This window comes from Onychostoma macrolepis, chromosome 21 (genome assembly GCF_012432095.1).
Source record: "Onychostoma macrolepis isolate SWU-2019 chromosome 21, ASM1243209v1, whole genome shotgun sequence".
Lineage (NCBI taxonomy): Eukaryota > Metazoa > Chordata > Actinopteri > Cypriniformes > Cyprinidae > Onychostoma > Onychostoma macrolepis.
The window spans coordinates 1,642,831-1,670,805 of record NC_081175.1 but is presented as its reverse complement, the minus strand read 5'-3'; the positions used below and the strand labels follow the sequence as shown (position 1 = coordinate 1,670,805).

The window sequence follows — 27,975 nt, the reverse complement described above, 5'->3', positions numbered from 1 at the left end:
ATCTAATCAAATGTACATTATAATTCTTTAGATTGGGTTGAACAAATCATTTTTGCTTGAATAGAACAGCAGCTACGCTAATTATGTCTCTATCTGTTTCTCTGATTCTGCCGAACTAGGAATTACTGAAGCGTCAGTCTGGATCCAACCCTTAAAAAGATCCGGGATGACCAAACACCTGAGAAGAGATGATGGCAACACCTCAGAGGACCACGGAGGATGCCAACCCTCAGACAACACATAATTACCAAGTTAAGTCTGTCATAACTTAAATATATTGGGTTTCTTCTGTGTGTATGTGTATATGTATGTATATATATGTGCATGTGTGCGTATGTGTATGCATATATATAGTAGAAACTTAATTTCCTGTAAAGCTGCTTTGCAACGATTGTATCGTAAAAAGCGCTATACAAATAAACTTGAATTGAATTGAATTGAAAAGATAAACTTTAGGTTAGCTCGAGATCGACAAAGCCTAGCCTGAAAGCTTGAATTAGTTGTAAAAGCTAAGATAGATAGATAGATTCACTTTGTTATCACATTTCAACACATAGCTATCATGTTTTAGCATGTTTATAGCATATAATTTTTAACACATTGTTAGCACGTTTGTAACATGATTTATCACATTGCTCACATGTTTCTAGCATTATTTCACACAATGCTATATGTTGTTAGCATGATTAGCATTTTTTCTAGCATGTAGGTGACATGATTAGCATGTTTATAACATGTTGCCAGCATGTTTTAGCACAATGTGATTAGCACATTGCTAGCATGTTTCTAATGCTTTTTGTTAAATACCTTTTATTTTTTTATTATTTATTTTTATTTATTTATTTTTTTCAAAATACAAGGCGTTTTTCTTTTGTTGTTGTTTTTTTTGTTAACAACATTTTATTAAATTTTCTTCTGGAAACAGTAGTAAAAAACAAAAAGCAACTGTGCATATTTAGAACCCACCCCAACCCCATATAAGGCAGTTTTCTATGTATTTTTGGATAAAGGAGCTCAAAGTGTCAAAGGGAAATGTATATTTTTCACTACTGAACAGCAGAGATAGAAAATAGCCTAGTAAGAATGTTTGTGTATGCAACATATTGTTATACTTATACTACTACTCAATAGTTAGCTTAGCAACATGCTAATGTCAGAATCAATTGTGTTACTGTGTAAACAGCCACTTCGAAGGACATTTTGATAGTCATATACTTATGAACTTCAATTTTTAAAAAAAAATAAAAAAGTGGCCATCTGCACTCAAATGAGTCAGCTCAGGAGATTTTAAGGAACATTTCATTGTAATTGTTAGCCTTTGTTTCTACTGTAGTAGGCTACTTATACACTGTTGAAACATTGCAAGGTCATGTTTCTGATTACATCATACAAATTGAATAAATGTACTGGTTAATAGTCAAGGTTATTTTGTATAGAACTGATGAATCACTTAATGACTTCTATAAACTCACCAGAAATTGACCAGGAATGGGTGCTCCAGGTTCTGCATGATCTGGAGCTCTTTGAAGACATTGCGCACTTCATTGCGCTCCACACACTTGAGTTTGTTCATATACTTCATGGCGTACATTTTCTTTGTGTCCTTTTTCTGGACAATGCATACCTGAAAAAAAAAATGGTATGAGTGATCTTTTTAAAAAACTCTGAATCCAAGTTTGCTGAGAATATGGGCTCTACATTTTTCAGTGGAGTTGGTTCTGGGGTTTTTTTCTCCATGCATTTTTCCATTAGATTTTTAACTTTCACCCTAAAAGGAGCTAATGAATATATATATATATATATATATATATATATATATATATATATATATATATATATATATATATATATATATATTTATGCAAGATTTAAAACTCTACCGTCGTGAGCTGTCCGTCCATGGTAAATCTCGATTTAAATTCAGAGAACTATTTCCAATAATAAACATTCTTTTAACTTTATTTTAGGTCTTGGATACATTTCATAACCTTCAGGGTCCACATAGATAACATTTTTTATTTAAAGTCTGTATAATATATATAGCCGTGTGCTATATATGCTGGATGATATGTATTTTACAGCCATATCAACTGTACAGTCCCGCATGATTTTGGATAATTATGGTTAATAAACATTTCTGCATTTCTCATATACTGTATTTTGCTATATTTCTGTTCTTTACCCTCTACCCTATTCACTACAATGTTATGGTTTCATCCCTACTAACTTGATTTCTTGTTTGACCCTATTATCTGATGACTGATCAGCACCATTCTCCCTTTTGTGTGACTGACTGAAGTTTGTAAACTGCTACTGTCACTTGAAAACTGGAAATTCCCAAACCTCCCATGGCAACAGCAGACACAGTACAGCTGTGAAAAGATTGCTCTCTCATCTCGTCCTTTTGACAGATTTATTCCCTATCAAATTAAGCTCAACCGTATGGTAAAGATGTCATTTAAAGGGTTAAAAAGTATTTTTTTAAGTGTTACAAGCCATGAACTAAACCAACCAGATATGAGGTCAATCGCTGTCTAACTTTTAGTTAATGCAAAGACTCAAAAATCAGAGAAAAAAACAAAGGTATAAGGCTGTGTACATAACAGCTTTAACTAAGAGAAAAAGAACCACAATCTCATGAAGCATTGCAAATGACATAATTGAATTAAAAAACAATGGTGAAAAATAGAACTGTTATATTTATTCATTTATTTTATTTTTAAAGTGCTTTACAATTGCACCTGCAGACCAAAGTTCTGTACAATCAGCATACAGCTACATACAATATATAAAAGCAAACAAACAATCCAACTAAAAACAACATTTAGTAGCCCAGCTCCTTAAAGGCTAATGACAAGAAGTAATTTTTAACACCAGCTTTAAAGGTGTTTATAAATGTAGCCTTTCTAATCTCATGCAGCAGACTATTCCAAAGCCTCGGACCTGCAAGAGCAAAGTCCTGATCCCCTTTAAGCTTTAAATGAGTTTTTGGGATAGTAAGAAGGAACTTATTAGTTGATCTTAAAGACCTAGATGTGTGATGAAAAGTAATGAGCTCAGACACATAATCAGGAGCTATTCCATGCACTGCTTTAAAAACATACAACAGAACCTTATATTTTATCCTGAAGTCCTCTGGTAGCCACCTGAGAGAGGCCAAAATAGGAGAGATATGTTGACTTTTCTTAGCATTCACAAGCAGCCTGGCCACCGCATTCTGAACTAATTGCAAGTATGAAATAATGGTCTGACAGGACCTCACATACCAAAATATTTTGATAGTCCAGATGACACAAAATAAAGGCATTAATAACCTTCTCTAAATCTTTTTTTTTTTTTTCAGACAGAGTTTGTTTTAATCGAGCAATCTGGAAAAACAATTCTTAACCACAGCATAAATCTGCTTGTAAAATTTCAGTTCTGGTTCAAACACAACACCTAGATTCCTTATTTGGTCATTGCAGTAGGCTGACCATGGACCTAAATAAGTGGCAATGTCTGAGCATCCTCTGGCGGGGCCAAAAATCATAATCTCTGTTTTACTTTGGTTTAACTGAACCAAACTCTGAATCATCCAATTCTTAACCTCTTCCAGACATGACAAAAAAGTAAGTTAGAAGCACAGTTCTCTCCAGATTTCAAAGGGAGATAAATTTGTGTATCATCGGCATACAAATGGTAAGACATGAGCCCAGAGGCAGCACATACAAGGAAAATAAGATAGGGCCAATAACAGAACCCTGAGGAACCCCACAGGTAATAGGAGCTGTTGTACTTGAAACAAAGTCACCATACTTCACTGAGAATGCTCTATTGGCGAGATAAGATCTTTATGAGAATCACATGGTCTATTGTATCAAAAGCTGCAAAGTTACCTAAATCATTGATTATACGAAGATCATTTACAACTCTTAAAGACTATGACTATGTGCTGTGACCCGCCCTAAAACCCAACTGAAATTTAACTGAAGACATTAACTGGGATAAAACTAGCTTTTCTAAAATCTTTGATATGCATGGAAGTTTTGAGATGGGACAGTAATTATTCAGTTCTAGTGGGTCTAAGTTAGGCTTTTTAAGAAGCAGGTGAGCAACCGCTATATACAGGTACATATTCGTCATTCACTGTGCTTGATGGGGTGGGCGGAGATAAAGATATCTTTTGACTTGATTTGCTGGCCACAACTCTCTGATTGGTAGAATTTCGAACAGCATTACGGGTAATGCAGTTTTTCCAAAAAGTAATTTTCCCATTTTATGGATAAAATGAATGGAGTTTTTTACTTCCAAAAACATTGGCAGAAGAATTTAAACATTTTGAATATTGGGCATTAATAAACGTTAACAGTTGGTTTGCCATACTATTGAGTCAATATAGCAGTAATTAACCATCTTAAAGGGATACTCCACCCCAAAATGCAAATTTGTCATTAATCACTTAACCCCATGTTGTTCCAAACCCGTAAAAGCTTTGTTTGTCCTCGGAACACAATTTAAGATATTTTGGAAGAAAACCGGGAGGCTTGTGACTGTCCCAATGACTGCCAAGTAAATAACACTGTCAAGGTCCAGAAAAATATAAAAAAACATTGTCAAAATAGTCCATCTGCCATCAGTGGTTCAATCTGAATTTTATGAAGCGACGAGAATACTTTTTGTACGCAAAGAAAATAAAAATAACGACATTTATTCAAAAAGTATTAAACATTGACAAAATTTGCATTTTGGGGGGGGAGTATCCCTTTAAGGCCAACTGGCGTACTTATTTTGAGTTAATTGAATCCGCCAAATTAGGCCTTAATCTACAGTATCAATGTTTTAAGCACAATCAATGAAGGTCACTGACGATTCATTTTGGCCTCAGTACCATCGGCTTAAATTTGTTTTGTTGTGTTTATCTAGTAAATATAAAGCAAAACTTACTTTCCCAAAACTGCCTTTACCAATGGCTCTCAAGATCTGAAAGTGGTCAAAGTTGACTGTGGAGAGACAATAAATAAATATATTAGTGTACAGTATATTACACTAATGAAATTACAATATAATATTTTGTTTTCTTCTGTAGAACACACACACTCAAATTTATTTGTAAAATGTCTCAGCTGTTTTGGTCCATACAATGAAATTCCATAAGTTTCAAGCTCCAAAAAGGACATAAAGTATAACAATAATATTTCAGTATAACAGTAAACACCATATTTGAGAACAGAACAAATTCAAACTCTTTTTATTCGCATGGGCACTTACAATGCTGAATAGTAAATAAAACAAGCTGATAGTAGATTTTATTTTTTTTATGAAGTTGCTCATCTGATTTAAACAGGTGTGCAGTTCGCAAAATTAATGCATGATGTGTTTGGTTTGCACCAAAAGACATTTTAGCAGAATCTCAGTCCTCATCTCATGCAGCCAAACTCATCGTCTGACCTGTGAATGAACCGCGTCCCTTCTCTCTGCTCTCACAGCTCGTCTATCTGAAACTGCAGTCCAAGGCAGTCCAAAGTATGCTGTCAGCAGCAATTACAGCTTGATGGTTGCTACTCGATGGTCCCTACTTCTGTTGGTCAAGGACCAGCAATGATTATCATATTTTAAACCAGAAGTCTCAGACTCAGATAGCATCCTCACAGTTTTTCTATTGCATTTTGCTCTCAAAACTGGCAAGAGTTTCCTCAAAATTATAAACTTCTATCTAACCGGCACAAATTTCAGGAAACCCCAAAAAACACATTTTCCCAGAAAGCTCTATTTTATACCCAAAAGTCTTCAAAATAGAAGCTAACAACACAAAGAATGAAGAAATAATGTCATAGAGGTACTGTTAGGTGAGTATATCAAATTATTATTATTAATTTTTTTTTGCAATTTTTATCAATTTTATTTTACAGTATGCGAACTTGTGTACTAACACAAGTACTAAATAATTCTACTTTCAATTACTTCTTACTACTTAAACTGAGGGGGGTTATCTACAAATCTAGATTTTATATGAATAATTGAACATATAAAGCACAAGTGTTTTTAGAAATATCTGAACGTGTTTACAAGAATTAGGGACACAGCTGTAAAGCAATATAAAGAACATTTATATTTATAATATAAAAATATAAAGGACATTAGTAATAGTTTTTAAAATGTACATATTTATATTTCTTTCTTTTTTACATTTTATATATATATATATATATATATATATATATATACTATATATATATATATATATATATATATATATATATATGAAGAGTTTATTTGCAAAACAGATAACTCCTTTTAAAAATTCAAAAACCCTGTTTTTTATTATGTTATCATGTTTTTATTTTATATATATATATATATATATATAATGTATGCAAAGTATTGAATTATGGTCTGAGGAAAGGTTGTTTTGTGAGTGACAATGTCACAGTCTTCATAAAATAAAGAAACAATCAAATGAAATGGTACTTTTAAAGAACTCTGTATTGATAAACTTCAATGCGCAAACGTTGTGCTATTTAATGCAGTGCTATTTTAAAAACTAAAGGTACATTTGAGGGACATATTTTGTCCCATATCTGAAGAATCGGTGACCTATCGAGTGTGGGCAAACGATCTAGGACAGCCACTTAGAGAACGCTGACACCCTTTTTCACAGCGACTTCCAGAGGGGTCATAAGAATGTCCTAAATAGTAAATGCCCCATCTCTGACAACAAACTCCTACCACAAAGTCAATAACAATTACCAAAACACTAAGGCTACAAAAATGTAAATATTGCCTGAAGATCTCAAACTCTTAATAAAAAGCTAAACATGCTCTCCCTCAACTTCAAGACCTTCATAAACCCACACGTGCACAGAAGTGCAGGTAAGGCTTTTCTCTGCATCAATACTGTTTTATAATTAGTTTTGCTTGGTAAGGACAAAAATTATACCTGGAGTCATGCATCTTGTGCAGTGACTTTTCTAAGCAATCTGACTCACATATTTCCACACGGCAAACAATAAAACAGATCCCATTAGAGTTTAAACATGCAATATTATTCTGAGCTCCACTATGAAACTGGGCAACAGAATATAAGACTATAAGTGATATAAATACATATAAGTGATAAAATCCTCTGTAAACACCAGGTGTTATGATGATCAAAGTATTGTGTAAATTAACTAATATTCTGTTTAATATAACTTTATTCATTTTACTTCACAAAATGGATCAAATCTGGATGACCGTGCTGTTTATTAGTCTGAACCATCTGACCCTCTGAAACATTATTCACTCGCTGTTGCCAAAATTATTTAATCTAATATTTTGTATTATCAAGTATTTTGTTTATTATATTTCTGTGTGTCACATCAAACTACTTGTGCACTAAACAACTACTTGATTAGATCAGATTTTAATTGTGTTTTTACATATTGGATTTGGTTTCATGTATTTTTGTCTTTTGTTTGTTTTGGTTTTGGCTGTTCAGGCATGTTTTGGATTTGGTTTCATGCATTTTTATTTTTTGTTTGTTTGTTTTACCTTTTCAGACTTTTTTTAAAATTTGTTTCATACATTTTGTTTTTTGTTTTGTTTTTACTTTTCAGACATGTTTTGGATTAGTTTAATGCATTTTGTTTTGTTTTGGCTGTTCTCAGGCATGTTTTGGTCTCATGCATTTCTGTTTTGTTTTTTGTTTGTTTGTTTTTGTTTTGTCTGTTCATACATGTTATGGATTTGTTCCATGCATTTTGTTTTGTTTTGCCTAAAAGCTAATTTTGTATCGGATTGACAAATGCTCTACACACACTACATTGTGAAGGTGATTTTCCCATATACTAGCACCACTCCCATTTTCTTCAGGATATGTAAAAATCTAGTTTAACAGTTGTTTGCTTTATTGAGTCGCTGTGCACTCTGTTGTACAACCATGTACACAATTACTTGCAAAATGGGCCAATCAGCTATTGCTATAGCTAACTGTTCTTGTGATGGCCCATCACTTTCTTTGACTCACACACAAACACACAGGTCTATTGGAATCTGTGGTGTAAATTTTTAGACCCACCTGCACATGCAGACAGGTTTATGAGAACCTCAATAAATGACTTTCTGCAGTCAACAGCTACGGATCCTCTTGTATGGGTTTACTTTAGAAAAATTCAGTTTGAAAATGAGCAAACTCATAAACAGTAGTCTTAAAACAAAACAAAAAATTGGCATTGATTGTTTTGTCAGCATTATTAAGATTATTTACTTGCATTAAAACTTACTGTACATGGCGCGTTGCTATTGGTTACAAGACACAGCTTGGGAAAGATTATCAACTTCAATTATATTCTCTTTCTTACACAAAAAGCTGTTGTTTGACTTGACTTGAGTCTATATCACTATATAGATAAGAATATATAGGCATACCACTTTTACTGTATACCACGGTCAGTCTGAATACTCGATTCTGATTGGTTCTTTGTCTCCACATTGTGCATTAAAATCATTCAATGCACATCTAGCCATGGATTATCTCTTCATAATGACATTAAATTGTGTTTTTTGTCCTTTTTAGAGGTTGATTGTCCCTGGTTACTGTATCCTTTCATTGTATGGAAAAGAGCAGCTCAAACATTCTGCTGAGTTTCTCAATTTGCGCACCGTGGAAGTCAAAGAGTTTTTGAACAACACTGAAAAAAAATTTTTTAAGGTAAGTGGTAGCAATCAGTTTATTTTAGCTAAATTTAAATAAACAAATTTAGTTTACTAACTTTCAGCAAAATTTGTTTATTTAAATGTAGCTTAAATAAATTGATTGCAACCACTTACCTTAAAAAAATGTAGTAAATTCAATGAACCATTTTTTTCAGTGAACATAAATGATGACAGAATTTCATTTTTGGCATATTTTCTCTTTCCTCAATATTTCTGCCATTGGTTGCTCAAATATATACTCCTGTCCCAAACTCATGCTAATGGGATGCTCAAATAAATAAACGTTCTGATAAGAACAGTTTCAGTGTTTTAACATAAAAAAATAAAAAAATAAATTAAAAAATCACACATATCATTTTTAATTAAACTATCCACTTTTGTTTAAATACAGTATCCTAACAGTTATAAGTTTGGGTGAAGAAATCAAAAGAAAAATGAGTTAATTTAATAGATCATGTTTTAGTGTGTTATGAATGTGGGTCCTCTGTCCTACTATAGGAACTGGAACAGCTTGTTTTGCTTTTCAAGAACACACTTACCCTCCTCTGGGTCATCACTGACCGATGTCCTGCTGGACTGACCGAGTCCCATGACTTCTGAAGAGGTGAAGATCTCCGGTTTAAAATGGAAACATCCCCGGTGTTTGTTAATAAGGATATATACTGTCGAAAAATAACCTGTGACAGGGACAGAGTGAAGAGTTAGTGTACAAATGCTTGTTTTATACAGTAAAAGTGGTTTACTGTAAAAAGTGGTAACCTGCAAAAGTTCCTTTAAAAAGAGCAATTCTTTAATTATTCAACCATAAAAATGAGTTTTGTTGGTATAAAGTCATGAATTTAGGTTGATTCAGTGTTGCTACGTCTTTTAAATTTTTAAATAAACCAGTTAATTTAGATGTTACCATTCTTTTTTCAGCGCTAAAAAAATTTTTACTAAATTTTTTTAAGGTAAGTGGTTGCAAACAATTCATTTTAGCTACATTTAAAAAAATAAATAAATGTTCAAAGTTAGTAAACTAAAAATTAGTTTATTTAAATGTAGCTAAAATAAATTGATTGCAACCACTTACCTTAAAAAATTTTGTAAATTTAATTTTAAAATTTAAAATTTAGTAAATTCAATTAATTTTTTTTTTCAGTGAGTGTAGATTAAAACGGTCTAAAGTTTGAGTAAATGTTGTACATGCTTTGCTGTATTTGTTGGTTTATTTGTTGTTGTTTAATACGGCTCATTAATTCATTTCTGCTAGCTGTTTTGTGTTTCATAATGGCTCAAAAGCTCTTAAAAGAGCCAAAAATAATAGATATGTTGTGGAATATTCCACTCTAATATTTCAAAAATGGACTTGGTACTCTCTCAGAAGATCAATTTTCATTTTTTTTTCTCTTTTTCTTTTTGTCCGCACAAAAAAATTTACAAAAATAATCCTCCCTCGATAAAAATGCGGTCACACTTTATTTTAAGGTCCAATTCTCACAGTTAACTAACTATTAACTATGACTTTTGCCTCAATAAACTCCCAATTTGCTGCCTACTAATAGTTAGTAAGATAGTTATTAAGTATGGGGTAAGATTAAGGGATCTAAAATATGATCATGCAGAATAAGAAATTAATACGTGATTTTTAAGTACTAATAAACAGCCAATATACTAGTAATGCATGCTAGTTAATAGTGATTATTGTTCCTTAAATAAAGTGTGACAAAATATTCACTGCACAAAAAAGTGTGACAACTTGCCCCTATTAAAATATTTTAAAATAGTACTAAATAGGACAGTGTGCAAGTCATACTTCATTATGCATGTTGTTCATTGGTAATTGTTTACAGTAGAGTGTGATGTAAAGTCCACATACAGTAGAGTGCTCAGTTAGAAAACACGCATATAGACCTGTAGCTGAACTCCGTACATGGTAAAATCATCGGAAATCACACACTTACCGCTTTATATGGCAGGATGGTTGAAATGATCGAATAACAGCGATCATCAAAGCGATGGTGACAGGCGAGACTGCAGTGTAAAGGTGAGACTATCCCACACAAGTTCTCCACTCACCGCAATGCTGTGAGAAGATCCTTGCAGAGCCGGAGTCAATGACACACTGATGCAGAACACACACACGCTCATGCTGCTTCACGCCGAAGTCCAGAGAGACTCACGCCTGCATCACAGCACACACACGTCCTCCGCTGTCTGGGCACAGATCTGATGAGCATCGCATGTGATGATGATGATGATGGCGAAAGGGTCCCACTGCTGGGGAGGTTCATTTATTCATGCATAATGTGGTTCAAGTAGTTACTGTTTGTACGCAATGTTAGTGCGCTGGTCACCCCAGAGGCTTTTATTAATTTATTCAAGAATTTTATTTTTTATTTTTTTTAATGCATTTTAAACAATGACATAATTTACAATGTATATGTATAATGCACATGTTTAAAATGGATTATAAACATAAAAAACAAAAAAAAAAAAACACTTTTATCAATGTGTTGTAACCAATTTGCAAAAATCACGTGACATAATACATAAAAAATACAAGAGAAAGTTGCATATATTGTCATGTTATTATGTTATATATTGGATTATATATAAAGTGCATGGTCTCTTAAAATTATTAGATTATTTGATCTTTTATGACAGGCTAAGTTTAGTTTTGGTCGTCAAATTTCACTTGGCTATGATTTAAACATCATGTTATTATGTTATATATTGTATTTAGGGCTGTCAGTCGATTCAAATTTGTAATCTATTTAATTACATGATGTGTCGATTAATTAATCAAATTAATCTAATCGCAAATAAAATTTGACTGTGAAATTACCCACGAAAGATCATTTAAAGCTATTATTGTGTTAAATGATAAAGTATCAAGCAGACATGACAAATTGTAGCTTTAGAAATAAATATTTTATTTGATTCAATATAAAATGTATTACACATAAATGTTTAGGCTACAATGGCCCAACATAAACTATGGAACATAAAAGAAGATAATTTGAGTATTTTAGCTTAGTTACCAACAGTCTTTCTTTCTTTCTTTTGAATGAAATAATACTCTAAATAAGAAACTAAAACTGCCAGCAGGTGGCGGTAAATGTCTTTATGAGTCATTCTTTCATTTGATTCGTTCAAACGGCTGATTCATTCAGGAATGAAGTAAACGGCTCACTTTATGAATAGGCTACTATTGAATCATTGGATTCATTCAGAAACTGAACACAGCTGTGTCGCTCACAGACCCACACCAGTTCTGCTGTGGCTGTAAAGGTAATATTTTCTCAGCAAAACTATTGCGTTTAAAGTATAAAATAATTTTAACTTATTTTTTTTTTTACTTAACTGTTGTATAAAATCGGGACAAAATCAGCACTCGTGTGATATCGCTTATCATATGAGACAAAAACTCATACAGGGGCATATATTTTAGGGCATAACTGCATTTATGGATGCATCATATTTGTCAACAGTCAGCTGTATGAAATGTAAGATGAAGTAGCCTACCTACAGGTCTGGGGGCGGGGCCTGCGTTAAAATATTTTAGTCGCGTTATTTTTTCATAACAAATTAATAAAGTTAATGCGTTAAACTGACAACCCTAATTGTATTATATATAAAGGGCGTGGTCTCTTAAAATGATTAGATTATTTGACCTTTTACAACAGGCCAAGTTTAGTTTCGGTCATCAGATTTCACTGCTGTTCATGATTCAAACATCTGAATTTTCTGTTTCTCATTATTTTTTATTAGTTTGGTTGAAGACATATTTAAAATGTAGGCCTACTATATTTTCATGAATTTAGAACTTTTCATTAATTAAAATGTATGTATATTTTGGAGTATATTTTTGGAATATTTCAAGCAATTAATTTTCTACTTCAAAATTTCTCTTTTAATTCAGTGTTTTTGAATTAAAATATCTCTTTTAATTACTTGCCATTTTAGATAGAATAGAATAGAATAGAATAGAATAGAATAGAATAGAATAGAATAGAACCACATCACTCATTGTAGACCAAACCTGTGTAAGTGAAGGACAAGGTCATGTGAATTTTCGCAGATATTTGCTTAGCATGCTTTTTTTTTTTTTTTTTTAGTCTTTAGACATACGAGGCTGTAATGAATTTGCTGTGGGTCATCAGTCTCCAAACTGAAATCCTTTTTAGGCAGTCAGAGCAATAGGATCTCTCAAAATCCAGCCAAATCACCATTACACTCTTGGCACAGTAGACTACTTTACAAGATTAGATGCCTGATGCACACACAGCTCTTTTATAGCTTAACTGGCATTTGCAAACACACTAGTCACCTCTCCCTGATTACATATATAACACGTTTCATCTCACTTGAGCTTGAGAGAAGAGGAGGAGAGGACGATACAGCGCGTTACTGAAGGTCAATAAACCTGCTGCAGACGTTATGCTGCCATCTAGCGACACACGACTCAACTTCACTCACGAATTATTTAATACACACATACTGCATTGATTTACAGTTTGTAAATGTGGTCCCCTGGAGATTTTAAGCCAGAATGATTAGATTTGGCATTTCAATAATATTTAGATGTATTTCTATATAACCTTCAAACTGAAAGAATTTTGAAAATCTAAACAGCGTTGTTTGTGTTGAACATTTCTTTTCTAGTTTGTAGATACTTCTCTCCTGGACATCACTGGCTCTTATTCTCTCAAGCCTGTATTCATTGCATGTGATGAGTCTCATGAAATGCATCATAAAGACTGCAGGTATGTGACATTTATACAGTTCATTTGTTTCTTAATAAGCTTATTTCACATGCACAAACCCTCAGTGGCTCCCTGAATGAAGGTGCAGCAGACAACTTTGTCTTTGTTTTTAGGGAAAAAAACCTTTGTTGCAAAACCCTTGTGAAAAAGAAGCATGCTTCATTCTACTGAATGTGTACTTCAAATCTTAAAAGTGTATTTACAAAAAAAAACAACAACAACAAATACTTTCACGACACTTTCATGTTTAATAACACACTTAAGTACACTTTTAGAAGTGCACTTTGTAATAATGTCAAATTAGAAGTTTTACTTTAAAATACATTTAAATCATTACATTTAATAATCATTTTACATGTTTTAATTAAGTACACTTATGTGTAACGTACTTGATTATAATTTGAACTCATTATTTGATATTACATTTAAAGTTAATATATTTTAAAGTACTAAATTGTATTTTAGATTTTTATTATTATAAATATATTTTAATATTTCAAGTTTCAATAGAATATATATATATATATATATATATATATTACCATAAATGATTGTCAGCACATCCAGCAGTATACTTCAATCAATTCAAAAACAACAGAATTAATTATGAAATTACATATAAGTTCTACTTAAGTGGTCAAACAGTCCACTCTAAAGTATCTAATTGCATTTAATATAAATATAAACATATTTAAATATATATTTTCATTCAATTGTAAATAATATGCATTGAAGTGTCCGAAAACATTACATTCAGTTCACTTTTTTTTTTTTTTTTTTTTAAGTGTATTATTAATGTAAAAAATACTCTTTTTTTTTAAAGTATGCCGTGTACTTCTTTTTCACAAGGGCAGGTTTTGTGTTTGTACGATGAGACCTAGCAGACTTCTGCTATAAAAGCTGTGATAAATTCTCTTTAATACTGAGTAACTCAAGCTCGGTTAAGACTTCATTTTCAACAAATGATGAAATGATGGTGGAATATATGGCATCATTCTTCATTTATCCTCGTTATATAAAATGGAGAAAAAATCTGTATGTTGAGTGAAATGCACATTCTGAGTTTGGAAGATGATGTGCTGATATGGGTTTTTAATGGCTGATATTAAAAGAGAGCAAGGTGGCCGATTGCTGATGTAGTGCCAGTATGCAATACAATGAATGAGTTCGTTTGCAGAATTTATATGAACACTTATTTGCACATTATTCAGGAGCAATTATAGTTAAATGAATCACGTTGAGATTTGTCCGGCCCAGTTTACCTGCATTCACCCTCCTTCAGAATTAACTATAATAATAATAATAATAATAAAGCAGCCTGACAGAGCAGCATTGGTGCTGTAGATGTCAATAGTCTCAAAATGAAGAAGTCAGGGGATAATTTACTATCAGTAAATTAAACTGTTTTTCCTCCTTCAACAAGAATTTACAACCTTCACAAACAAGAAGCAATGCAGTGACGCTAAGAGACTTGAATAAAACAGGACTTTCCTTCTTTCTTTTCCAAACCAGTATTCTGTGGGATGCAATTTCTGCAATTATGGAGACTTTCAGCCCAGTAGAAATTAAACACTTTTCACTCTCGCTGTACTTTACAAACATGCAACAGAGAAGAATTCTGTGATTGATTGATTAATTGGTTGATTTAACTTCTATGCATGTATATTTATTTATTTATTTCCTGGATTATGATGAACAATGATGCCCTTTTTTGCATTAAACCATACAAAGACTATACAATATGAAATATAAAACTGCTGTTTGTGTTGGAAATGAATCTGCACCGAAGGTGCTAAATATTGAAATGATTCATGTTTATTTCATTGTTAACCGTTGTCATGTTGTTTTGAGTTTTGCATGTTGTGCATATTCACAGAATGCTTGGCTGAGAAGAATGTGATGTGAATTCCAGCCTAACTGATTGATAAATCATGTCGCTTTCTGTAATGAGCACAAGATGTTTGAGTGTGCGGCGGTGTATAAATGCAGCAGTGCTCTTCACAGACAGCAGACAGCATGCTCGCTCGCACACTGCTTCTGCTGCTGGCGCTGACGGTGCCGGAGCTCCGGGCTCAGCCGTACCCCATCCCACCCACCTGTTACACCAAAGTGCTGGCCATGGGGAAAGAGATCACTCAGAGAGCGGCCCAAATCAAAACAGACTACGACACTGTGAGTCTAACACACTGAGCTGAGGTGAGTACAACAGCGTCACAACAACAAAACACTGATGTTTTCTCCTGTGATGTGTTTCATGTTGCAGTACAGATGCACCGCTCACCTGCCCGACCTCTACATCGACATTCATGTGAGTCATGCACTCAGCATCGACGAGACAAAGCTTGCTTGCAATGTGAAATAATGTTGACATTTTAGGTGAAAAGGTTCTGGATGTTTTTTAGCTGCTAACTGTGACGACTTCTGCTGCTGAGAAACACGGATATGTGAAAAGTGCCATTGGTTTCTGGGTCAGATTTCACCTCAAGAGTAAATAATAATAATAAATGTTTATTATATGAAGAAAATAATGCATACTTTTAGGACCAATTATTTATTTATTTACTTATGTATTTTGCATTGTAACATTGTTTTTATGACGGTTGAGTAGCTACATTCCTGTCACCTCATTATTTGTCTGTTAAAAAGAGATGTCATTCATCTTTTGTTTGCGCTGGCAGAACGCTTGTGTAATGTCCACGATGAGCTCGTATCTGTCTCTGCTGGAGGGTCTGAGAGATCGGAGATGTGCGTACACCAGGAAAGTGCAGAGTCTAGGTGCTATGATCAGACAGCTCTATATCATCATGTCACAGAAATGTCACGGGGTGGGTCAAGCGTATTTTTGTATTGTATTTTTTAAATGTTATTCATATTTATTGTCTGTCTGTCAATAGGAACCAAGTTTAAACTTTAACTGGGTGCCTGTTTCATTAAAGGGTTGTTTGTCTGTTTCAGGACTTGGTTTTTACTCGTGATAACTGTGAAGCATTACAGCACAGAGGATGGAGAGGCTGAAATCAGAGCCCATTACTCCTCATATGTTATTCAGAATCAGTAGCTTTGGAGAACACAATCATGATTTCATTTATTTTTTATTTTTTTCATGATTTCAATGTTTTTTTTTATTATATGATAGTATCCTGCATGCTGCTTGGTTACGCCAAATGGACTTTGATTTGATGTAGGCTACAGCATTTTTCAAATCTTCGCAATATTTCAAAAATAAATTCTTAAAAAAAAAAAAATTGAAATTGAAAACATTATGATATAATGTTATCATAGAATATATGTATTTATGAATTGCAATTTATTACTTATAGATAAAAGAGATTTTATCAGTGACCCATATGTGTATTTTTCACAGGCATGTCTAATATTTCACTTACTAACTTTTCAAATGTTTATTGTTTTATATATATATATATATATATATATATAAATTCAACATATGCATTTTTTCTATAATATTGACGTGTTTTCCGTTGTACAATAAATAATTGTACCACATATTGCCACTAGATGGAGGTTGTGTGCAACAGTTTTATTTATTTATTTATTTTTTTTACTTTTAAACTTTTTCTGTGCGTCTCGACTCGATTAATAAAATATCATTTTTAAATGCAACCATTAAGATTCATTACAATTCGCTAAGATGGTTTGTTATTATTGGTGCTTGCAGGCAGCTCATGTAGTTATGACGCGTATGTAGGCTTTTAAAAACTACAAATCCCATACTCGTGTGTTTGCGTGCAGTGGGCGTGGCTCGCGTCTCACTGACTCTCAGCAGCGGCGCGTGAACAGGTGAACATGAGTGCTTCAGTCGCCTCTGACAGCGGACGCGTGCTCGTGGATGGAGGGAAATACGCCTGTCACCGTTTGATGTGATTTTATTTCTTTAAATGATGAAGGTGTCTACTTCCGTGGAGTGTTGGACAGTTTTCAGCTCACACGCTTTTGTTTTTTTTTTTCGAAGTCAACTAATTCATCAACTAGCTTGAATTTTTAGCATTTGTGCCTGCTGTCTCTATTATTTAAAATGGCTTTTGCTAAATTCAGCAAGATCCTCCGACTTCCTACGATTGAAGTGAAGAAGAAAACCAAACAATATGAGCACGTTCATCGGGATGTTAATCCAAACGACATTTGGGAAATTATCGGGGAACTGGGCGATGGCGCTTTCGGGAAAGTTTATAAGGTGAGTCCGTGTCTTAATAAACCTGTTGGACAAGCATCGAAACGAAACGATGACTTCTACCATGGTAAAGGATTAGGTCATGAATATTAACTTAAATTCGTGTTGACGTTGAAGTTATTAATTAATATTCATAAGCCAGGCCTTTACCAGATTCGCTGCTGCTTACCAGTGTAGCGGCCTTTCAGCCAATCAGTGAGGCCCGCTTGGTGAGCGTCATAATTGTAATTAATATTCATAGACCAAGCCTTGAGCGTAGTACGGTTTTAAAAAAGTTTTAATAATAGGCAACCTGTTTGTTTATGGCAGTTAGAATTCATACCAAAAACGTATAATATTTACACAAACACATAATTTACTGTCGCGCACTTTTTAATCTAAAACACACATACACAAAACAAATTAGTCTTAGAAGAACTCTTTATTTACATTTATAAAAAGTTTATGTATTTAAATTATTTATATATATATATATATATATATATATATATATATATATATATATATATATAATAAACTTATGACCCAATCAAGAGATAACACTTGTGCCCGCTTGACTAAATGAATGCAGCTCTGTATTTCGTGTACTAACATGCGTGGTGGTGATGTGCATTGACATGAAGTAATGCATACCTGGTGTTGCCACCCTGAAGGAAATCATCTCGACTAACTGTTTAAATACAGTAGGATAACTGTGGTTAATGGCACTGAGATATCCTGACAGGTCACATGCGTTCAGCCCGGGGCCCTCGGGGGCCACTCAGAGTCACTGTGTAGGAAGATGCTGGAATGTGCTGCAGTTTCGGTAGGCGGAGAGGAACCCTGCTGTAGGAAACGCTGAATTTGCCTTTTGTCCCCAACAGGGTGTCGTGAACTATGGGCGTTTTAAATGCCCCGTGACACCCAGGCTCCCTGTAACCCTCTTACCCTCAGAGCCCAGGCTGACTGGGGTTAAATACTGTACAACCTTAACAGTGTGGAGTAATACTGTAATGGGGCAAATCTCGTGAAAACGTGCCTTGGTCACTTCTCCCTCCCAAATGAAAACTAACTAAATGCATTTAAAAAAATGCATAAATTAATTAGAGCTTATTTCTGAGACTATAAAGTTTGTAAATATATAACTTTAGCATGCATCTCTGAGCATTCTCATTATTGTAATAAGCACATTTTTTTTCTTTTGACTGTTTTAAATTCTCTGAAATAGTAAGCAACTGTGATTTATCTCATTTTTCATTTATTTTTATGCTGTAATACAACATTTAAGTTTATTTTTAAGATTTAACATATTTTTTTTTTTTTTTTTTTTTTTAGAATATTACCAGAATTTCTAAATACATTTGCACAAAATTTAAATAAAACTAAATGCTGAAAACATAATATTTACTGATTTAAACAATTTGCCATCTTATTTTTTTTTAGTGTAAAACACATTAGATGCACAAAACAAATGAGCATTGATCTTTAATGTTACAGTACTCTTGATTTATGTATTTGAGCTGCTTTATGTTCAATTACAAAGTGTACGTTACAGTAATGAGAATGCATTTTTTTTTTGGGGGGGAGTGGTGCTTCAAAATAAAATTAAATAATCCTAAAATAGCCTTCATTTTCTTTATGTATTAATTTTTTTTTTTTTAAGTGATCAGACATTTTTTGTGAGTTAGAATGTATAAAATAATGGTTAAGCATGTATAAATGTATTTGTAACAAATGCATGATAAAAAAAAAAATATATATATGATAAAATATACTGTAAAAATCAGTTGTGCGCACTTTGAGTGCTGCTGAAGGAAGTTTTGTTCTGGAAGCCGCAGACTCATCTACAAAAAGGAAATATGTCAGAGTTATGAATGAGTGATTGTGTAACGAGAACAGAACACAAGTCTGTGTAATATATGGTCTCATGTGCTGTCCTTTAGTTAAAACAATGAAAACACTCAGAAGAACACAGTGTGATCACCTGGTGCTGCTGTAGAAGTGTAGTAACACACAAGCTTTCTCTGACTGTTTGGTGGGTAACGATTAATCACGATTAGGATCTCAAAGTGCAGATCAGATCTTTTCACTGTTGATCTTTTGCCCGGACATGTTGATACACGTGGCTCTATGAAACCTATCCTGTGAACATGTACAGGGGATTTTGTTTTTACACATATTTGCAGTTTAGACGATGTGTAATACTTCCTCATTACTCTAATAAAAGAGCAAAACAAATGACAATGCATTAAAAAAAGTAGGTTTTCTAGGGCTAATCAATGTAACCAATAATCTTAAAAAAATATTTCAGACGTAACCACTCATTCTTTCAAAATAGTGTTTAAAGATTAACATTTTAATCCAAAAATATTGGTATTTGATTATAATATGTGCTATATACAGTGTAGCTGCAAAAGCACCTGGAGCTCAAATTGGATCCGAAAGTTCTGCATATTCTCGTTCTGCTCGTTTATGGAAGCATGTATTTTCATAAACAAAAAGTCATATCGAGTTAATCCCTTTTCAGATGCAATGTGACTAGATTTGTTTTTATTTTTTGTTCTTCCATAATAAAATTTCAAAAGAAGTGATTGCAAGATATCATTTGTGGCCTGTTTACTCGGCTTGAAAATTAGCATTTGACGCACTTAATGTCTTTTTAAAAATACACAAAAAATATTTAGGCCGAATTATGAAGTTCAAATTGGGGTGAGCATATTTGCAAATATGTAAATTCCATGTGAAATCTGGCCATGATTCAATTCAGTTATTTAGGTTTGATTCATCAAAAATATTTAAGCCTAAATTTAAGATTTATATATATATTTGAATTGCATATCTATTTGTATTTCACAGTATTAAGATAAACACACTAATAAACTTAATGCGATGCATATTTGTAAGTCATAAATGAAACCGGTCAGATTTCTGCACTTAAAAACTTGAGGCATAGTTTATTATTAACTATTTGCATGTATTTGATTTTATGTAAACAAGCATATATTCAAAATGCATTTATTCCGATTGCTGATAATCTGTTCATTGTGAAAATGACAATTATTCAAGCATGAACATGGCTAAAATATGTCTAGCTTCGCAATTCAGTTTATTACTACTGTAACAGAAATTGTACATATTTTTTGCTGTTTAACTGACACGTATGCATCACATTAAGGGCCAGTTTTACTAAACGGGGCAAAAACAGTGCTGATGGGTTTGGAAATTTCTGCAGGTGTTTTACTCACAACCGTGCAGATTAAAGAACAACATCTCATTTACATATCGACCAACGCAATATACCAAGCGCAGCGCAAATTAGCGTATAAAGAAGCCACAGTACATTTATAAGAACCGGAGGCAAAAAATGAAGGTTTGCTCGAAGTTTTGATGGAGCTGGTGTTGCGTGACTCCTAATTGAGGGTTCCAAGTCGTCTTTTATTTCTTGAAGCAAATTAAAAATAACATGGCTTGGCAAACTAAATTTTCGTGTTAGTCTTGCATTCCAAATAAAGTAATACGTGTGGAAAAAATGCACTCCCGTCTACTCTCCTAGCAGTAATAATTGCAGCCATTTAAAGCGCAAAATAGTTAAGACCTGCTTTTTTTTGGGCGTTAAATAATGGCGCAAATGCCAGTAATTTGACGAGCGCAAATGTTAGTAAATCTCGTTGCATGATTCATTTGAATAATCTCCTCCCATAAATTTTGCATCTGAAAGGGAAACTCCTACAAATGCATGTTCAATAAGACAAGGCGCAAAAATAACTGTGTCCACGCCTTTTCAGCGCTAATTCATCACTGCGCGTCTTTAGCAAAACCTGACGGTACTGTTTTAACGCCAAAAGACGGTTTGCGCTGGCGCAAGCTGTTAGTAAAACTGTCCCTAAGTTTATTAGTTTGTTAAAACTGTGTAATCAACACATAAATCATTTTTGGTGAATTGCAACAAAATAACTGAATTGAATTCAGTCGAATCATGGCCAGATTTCACATGCACTTAAGGAATTCAAATATTTCCACCCTAATTTAAACGTTATAAATGAATCGCGCCAAAATAACTGAATTCAACCGAATCAGCCAAATTTTAGATGCGCCATATGATTTAGTGAAGATTTGCAAATGCTGTGCATCACCCCAAAGATTTTCCAAATGTATAACGCCACTGTATTTATTTCTCGTGGAGCTGGTTGCACTTCAGTTGGATTGTCTCTCTGATGGTATTTTGAGGAGGAGTGAAGTGTCCTCCTGGTTTCTCTTGTTAGTTAATGCTTTGATTGTTAATAAGTGATGGAGAACACGTGAACACGCATGGCTGCAGTGCGAACCTGAACGCTGGAGGAAAGTTTGACATGTGTGACAGTCGTGTAGAGCTTGTGAAGTTTGCGATCACGTGAGCTCGACTAATCACCAGCGTTCAGTTCTGCTGGCTTCAGAATGATAAGAGTGTCTTCCCTGTGGGTGGAGATGAACACATTTTGCATATTAGATAAACTACGTCATCATCCACAGTGTTAGGATCTGGTTTAGGCCTCGTTGTTTCAGTGCATTATTTGTAGCTTTGCAATTGCCACCCAATTCAATGAAACCATTTAAGCCATTGATTGAACTTTAAAACAAAGAGCTAATCAAGTATTTGTATTTGCAATGCTATTCTTGACGAACGGTTTCACTTGATCGTTCAGTTTTATCAAAGTGGCCCTATTCATCATCATAAACTCATGTTAATGACAATGAGTCCACGGCTTAACTTTTGTTTAACGCTAATATTGTTTGAGGCACAAGGTTACTCAGTTTATTGTGTAAGAATGAAAGCTTAATAACTTTAAACTCATCCAACAGTATTTCTTTACTTGATTTAGAGCTTTTTAAAATATAGATTGTGGGTAGTTATGCTACATAACTTATTTTTTTAACATTTTCAGTCTTTTTACTTAAATATTTAATGTCGGACTCAATTACTAGCTATTTCTTTGTAATTATTTGTGACATTAACTAGCAATTACTGAGTGAAAATGTACATCAAGATAGTTATAACCTCAACATATTGGTTTGCTTCACCTTTTTTTTTTTTTTTGTAGTCAATTGGTATTTTCTATATTTAAAGTTTTGCAAAAGGAAGTGGAGGTGAATTAATGTAGTAATGACATGTTTTGCTGTCATCGTTGTTAAAGCCACATGGATCTATTATTATGAGCGTTGCCATAATAATGCATAGTTTCCAAGAATAGCTCAGAGTAGAAACTCTTAAGTTATCATTTCATAATTATGCTAATTCTGAAACAATCTGATGACTTGTTGACTTGTGTAAGCCCTGCATGCTAATAAAACCGGGTTTTGTAATCATGAAATGGAAAAAACCCAATAAAAGTAAAAGATAAGGTCTTCCTCAAGTTTGAGTGTTTTCCTGAAGGTGTGCTAGTCCCAGATGTAAACAGAGGTGTATTCTTTTAATGGATGTGATGAAATAGCCATTACGCTGGGTTGAAAGTACACTATCCTGCTGTTATTGAGGGTTTAAGGTGGCCCTGCAGGATATTTAGCTCGGGTGAAAAGCTTTGGCTTCTGCTCGATCCCATTGAGCAGGTGCTGTAATCCTCTCAATGGAAATGTAAGTGGATTTCAGGCTTTATTTATGGTTATGCATCTATGAGAATAGGAGTGTTTTTCAGTCGCACAGCGCTGATATATGTCAGCTGTACTGTACTGAAACCAATGAAAGATGATCAGAGGACAACCAGAAAACTAGTTGGTCAAATACTTTATATCCATTCTTTACTGACCTAATTTTTGTATCTCGTTTTTAAAAATTCCCGTACAAACATTTTAATATTGCCCACATTCATCTTTTGGCCATGTGTTTTCAGTCACATGAGTGTGTGATATTGACAAATCTATTTTTTCGATAATGATAATTAAACGATATTTTGCTGAGTGTATTTGACATTAAAACCTGCCGGCAAATCCCTGTCTTAATGAGTGATTCATTGAATCATTCATTCAAACAATTCATTCGAACGAGCTGATTAATTTAGAAACGAAGCAAGTGACAGCCTATCCATCCTAAATTCTATGTGATATTAGACATTTTCAATACTATTTAGGGCAGATAGGGTGGACAGTATGCACATTGAGACGCAGGGACTGTCTTTATGAATGGATCATTGAATCATTGACTCAAATGATTCGTTCAAAAGCAGATCATTCAACCGCTGTGTTTCTCTGAGATGCACAGATGTTCTGCTCCGGCTTTGTTTGGAACTATTTTCATTTGTCAAGAAGACCGTATTGTGTCTAAATGTAACTCACTCAACATTAACTTTTTGTTTGATGAATTGTATAAAATCAATACAACATTTGCGATTGCGCTCACATGCTGATATTCAGGAAAACCGCACTTTAGCTTGTGTGACATTACTAGACTATATCTCATCTTATAAATATAAAAAACTAAATCCATACAGAGATATTTTTTGCTTTCATAACTTGCGTCATAGAAAGATTCAAACTTAATTCTAATAGGTTTCATCAGGCAGTCAATGCTTATGGTCTCTGTTTGTTTTTTGAGTGTCAGCTCACACATTAAAACAACAGATAAGATATTACCATAGATAATAATAATAATAATCGCACAACTCTAAATCATGAAAAGGAAGATGCTAGTTTATAGGAAGCATCTGTGTGGAGGTCTTCTGATGTGCTTCTTCATATTCAGAAGGTGTGGAGTTTCTTTTCCCGTTGTTTCAGTGAACGAATGTTAAGATTGAAGTATTTTAGTCGTGTTTACTGGCTCGAGCATCACGTCAGCGTGTGATTCATTTGCACTGTTTGACTCCTCCGCATGACCCTAGCAACCACACAAACACCCAAGCAACCACATAGCAATGTCATGGCAACCACTGACAATACACTAACATTGTTTATTTTTTCATTTTGGTTAAAACTAAATTAGTAATCTCAACCTATTCTACTTTCATTCTCTTCTGTTACATTTGATCACAGTTAAACGTGTACAAGTCTTACTGTTTGTTAGTTGTGCCAGATCATGTCTGCTTTAAGGTGATTTTTAATGAAAAAAGCGGAAGTCTTGTTTTTGAGTGGTTTGGCAACACAGTTTCCTCTAAAAACATCTAACCACAGTGACCGACTCCACCTAGATTAACACTGCATACTAACACAACATGTTTCCCACCGCTCTCAAAACTCACACGTGAAGACTGCTTCTGTTTGACTATATACATTTACTTAATTATAGCTTACTTTGGAAATGCATGAACAATTCTGAAAATATGGGTTGCGAGGAGGAGGTGCTTGGGCTGACAAAGTCAGAAATGACAGTGTAAAAAGAAATTATATCTGGAAAATTTTAACAAAATTGCTTCGCTGCTCATCAGTATTTGAAAAATTGAATCAAAAGGTCTTTAGGTATTTGGTGTGACAAAAATGCAAAAAAATAAGGTAATTACATTTTTGTGACAAAGCAAGGTTTGTTCATGTTTTAAAATGTTGTTTGACGACTAAACAAATGATAATGGTTGTAAAATATATATTAGTGGTGTCAAAATTAGCACGTTATTGCAGGCGATTAATTTTTTCAGTTTAACACGTTAAAAATATTTAACGCAATTAGCGCAGGGGCGGGGCTACGGTTGGCCACCCCACTCAAAACTGCTGCTTCTGTCACTTTTTCAAACGAGAGCGGAAACCGTACTGGGCTCGCACTCTTCTATTGCACGCACAAAGGCGCTGGCCGTAGCCTGTATCTTTCATATCAAAGCGTGAAATAAACTAAGTGCATGCAATGTCGTGGTCAGTTAAGTCATGAAGTTACCAAAAAGGCGATTAAAGCTGCCTTAAAACTGTGCATGCATGTTCATAAATGTGACTTATATAAAATATATTACATGTCTCTAAAATGGTTTTCAAAAGTGTCCTGGAGCAGCCCAGCACTGTCTCCTCATCTAACACACTCGATTCAACTCATTACCTCATTAATAGAGATTTTAAGACCTGAAGTGGGTCAGAAAAGGTGAAGAGGGTTGAGAGAAAATATGGTGCATGTCAGATCCGCGCTATGTTCAGCAGCGACAGCTCTTAAAGAAATAACAGCCAAAACAACCTAATAACCAGCTGCTGTGATGTCTGTTCGTTACAGGATAAAAGAAAAAAAAGAGGAAATCAATAACTTTCATAGCTTTAAGGATTCATCTGTATTTAATTTAGTGTTTGATAACTTCAATTTCTGTATATTTCTGCTGAAGGGCACAGGTAAATATGACATTTATTATAATGGGTTTATGTGAAGATTGTTTTAAGTTCACTTAAATTAGAAGTAATTTTTTTAAAGTCTAATAAATGTTAAAATTGATAGCTCTTAATTATACTGTAATGTTGAATGGCTATAGATCATAATAAATAAATATAAATATATATATATATATATGATGTGTGCACCCACATGCACATTTATTCAAGAAAGTAAGAAAAAAAAAAACATGTGATTTACTTTTTACTTGAGGGTAAGTCTTCTTACTCTTGTTAAGATTCATTAAACTGAAATGTTTGGTATGAAAGTTTTTCAAAAACATTAAACCAAAATAAAACAGAAGTATACAGATAAAATACATATGTGACCCTGGACCACAAAACCAGTCATAAGGGTCAATTCTTCAAAACTGAGATTTATACATCATCTAAAAGCTGAATAAATAATATTTCCAATGATGTATGGTTTGTTAGGATCGGACAATATTTGGTCGAGATATAACTATTTGAAAATCTGGAATCTGAGGGTGCAAAAAAATCAAAATATTGACAAAATCACCTTTAAAGTTGTTCAAATGAAGTTCTTAGAAATGCATATTACTAATCAATTTTGATATATATCAGTTTTGATATATTTACAGTAGGAAATTGACAAAATATCTTCATGGAACATGATCTTTACTTAATATCCTAATGATTTTTGGCATAAAAGAAAAATCAATAATTTTAACCCATACAGTGTATTTTTGGCTATTGCTACAAATATACCCCAGCGACTTAAGACTGGTTTTGTGGTCCAGGGTCACAAATGAAACATGGAATTTTAGAAAAGTACAATTATAAGAACTTGACACATTATTTTAAAGTAGATTATTATTATTAGCATTTTTATTAGCATTATCATTAACACTCTTACTTGCATCGATTCAATGATGCATGTTATATAAAAAAATCATCTTACATCAAATATAAAATGGCTTTCCTATACCCCCCCCCCCCCCCAATCCTTTCCATTCAAACATCCATCACACCTTTATCAATGACAGCATCAAGTCCACTGTGGCCTCATCTAGCGTGTGCAGTAAAGCCCGTTATTTGAGCTCTAATGGAGAACTAAAGCTGAATCCCAGAGGCCTGGTGAATTTACCGCACCGAAGGGACGAGCATGGAACAGGAATATCAGCAGGGATGCAATCATGTGAATCACGCTGACTTTGTTTTGATGCGAAACTGCTTTGTGTTCCAGGCCCAGAATAAAGAAACCGGTGCTCTAGCTGCAGCCAAAGTCATCGAAACCAAAAGTGAAGAGGAGCTGGAGGACTACATGGTGGAGATCGACATCTTAGCGTCCTGCAACCATCAGTACATCGTCAAACTGCTCGATGCCTTCTTCTACGACAACAAACTGTCGGTAAGAGGGTTAAATAGAGCAAACTGAGCTATCTTTAACACTACAAGGTGTGCTCTGTTTCTGAATTGCTCAGCGATGAATCATCTTTGGAGACACACTCCCTCATCAGGTCATTCAGTGGTAACCCCAAGTGAAAGAAATACATAAATTAAGAAGAAAGCCAAAATATTAAATGTCATGGATGTGTATTTACTAAGTAATCCACTATTTTATAGAGGAGGGTCAAAATAAAGCATCATGTTATTTCTACACAGAGATTAGTAGGTTTATTACTAAAATCTAAAAGGATATTAAGATATATGTAATACTTCTTGAGTTACAGGCATGCAAACTTTGGAAATAAACTTAAAGTGCCTTATCCTATTTTTTTTTTGAACCGTCACCATTGGCATACAATGCAATGGCTGAAGTCAACAGATTTTACTGACAGACCTATCAATATTTGTGTTAAAATAACACGATGCTGCCATCTTTCTGAAGTCATTTTTATCCTCCTGTAACCTAATCTCATGTGAAAATTGTCATTTTGACGCCCCTCTAAAAAATAGTGGCTTATACATCCATGATTAAAAAAATATTTTGGCTTTCATCTCTATTTATCTTCGTCTTTCTTCAGAAAAAAACACATCCAGGGTAGTTTCTAAATTTGGGTCTTTTTGGCAGAGAATGTGTTTTAACCATTCCTCGATCTGACATATAATTTGCAGGTT

The 27,975-nt window shown here is 33.8% G+C and overlaps 3 protein-coding genes across 5 annotated transcripts in view; 2 read left to right on the top strand and 1 right to left on the bottom strand.

The window, feature by feature from the left end:
• stk32a (serine/threonine kinase 32A) overlaps positions 1–18,712 on the bottom strand; it is an 83,082-nt gene extending 64,370 nt beyond the window's left edge. For 2 of the 3 annotated variants that reach the window (XM_058759015.1, XM_058759013.1), the window contains exons 1-5: positions 18,247–18,712; positions 10,617–10,929; positions 9,213–9,350; positions 4,924–4,979; positions 1,473–1,624 (exon numbers count right to left, since the gene is read on the bottom strand). In XM_058759015.1, the coding sequence (XP_058614998.1) occupies positions 1,473–1,624; positions 4,924–4,979; positions 9,213–9,264 (260 nt within the window). In that variant the 5' untranslated portion in view covers positions 9,265–9,350; positions 10,617–10,929; positions 18,247–18,712. The remainder of the gene's footprint in view (positions 1–1,472; positions 1,625–4,923; positions 4,980–9,212; positions 9,351–10,616; positions 10,930–18,246) is intronic. The other variant, XM_058759014.1, reaches the window with a different exon arrangement.
• Positions 15,400–16,931, top strand: zmp:0000001268 (CYTL1 domain-containing protein). The gene is made up of 4 exons (XM_058759016.1): positions 15,400–15,593; positions 15,685–15,729; positions 16,100–16,246; positions 16,377–16,931. Exons 1-4 carry the CDS (start codon positions 15,405–15,407, stop codon positions 16,434–16,436), a joined length of 441 nt encoding a protein of 146 aa, XP_058614999.1. The 5' UTR covers positions 15,400–15,404; the 3' UTR covers positions 16,437–16,931.
• stk10 (serine/threonine kinase 10) overlaps positions 17,192–27,975 on the top strand; it is a 56,011-nt gene continuing 45,227 nt past the window's right edge. The window contains exons 1-2 of the mRNA XM_058759011.1: positions 17,192–17,616; positions 27,101–27,265. Coding sequence (XP_058614994.1) covers positions 17,458–17,616; positions 27,101–27,265 — 324 coding nt within the window. The 5' untranslated portion in view covers positions 17,192–17,457. The remainder of the gene's footprint in view (positions 17,617–27,100; positions 27,266–27,975) is intronic.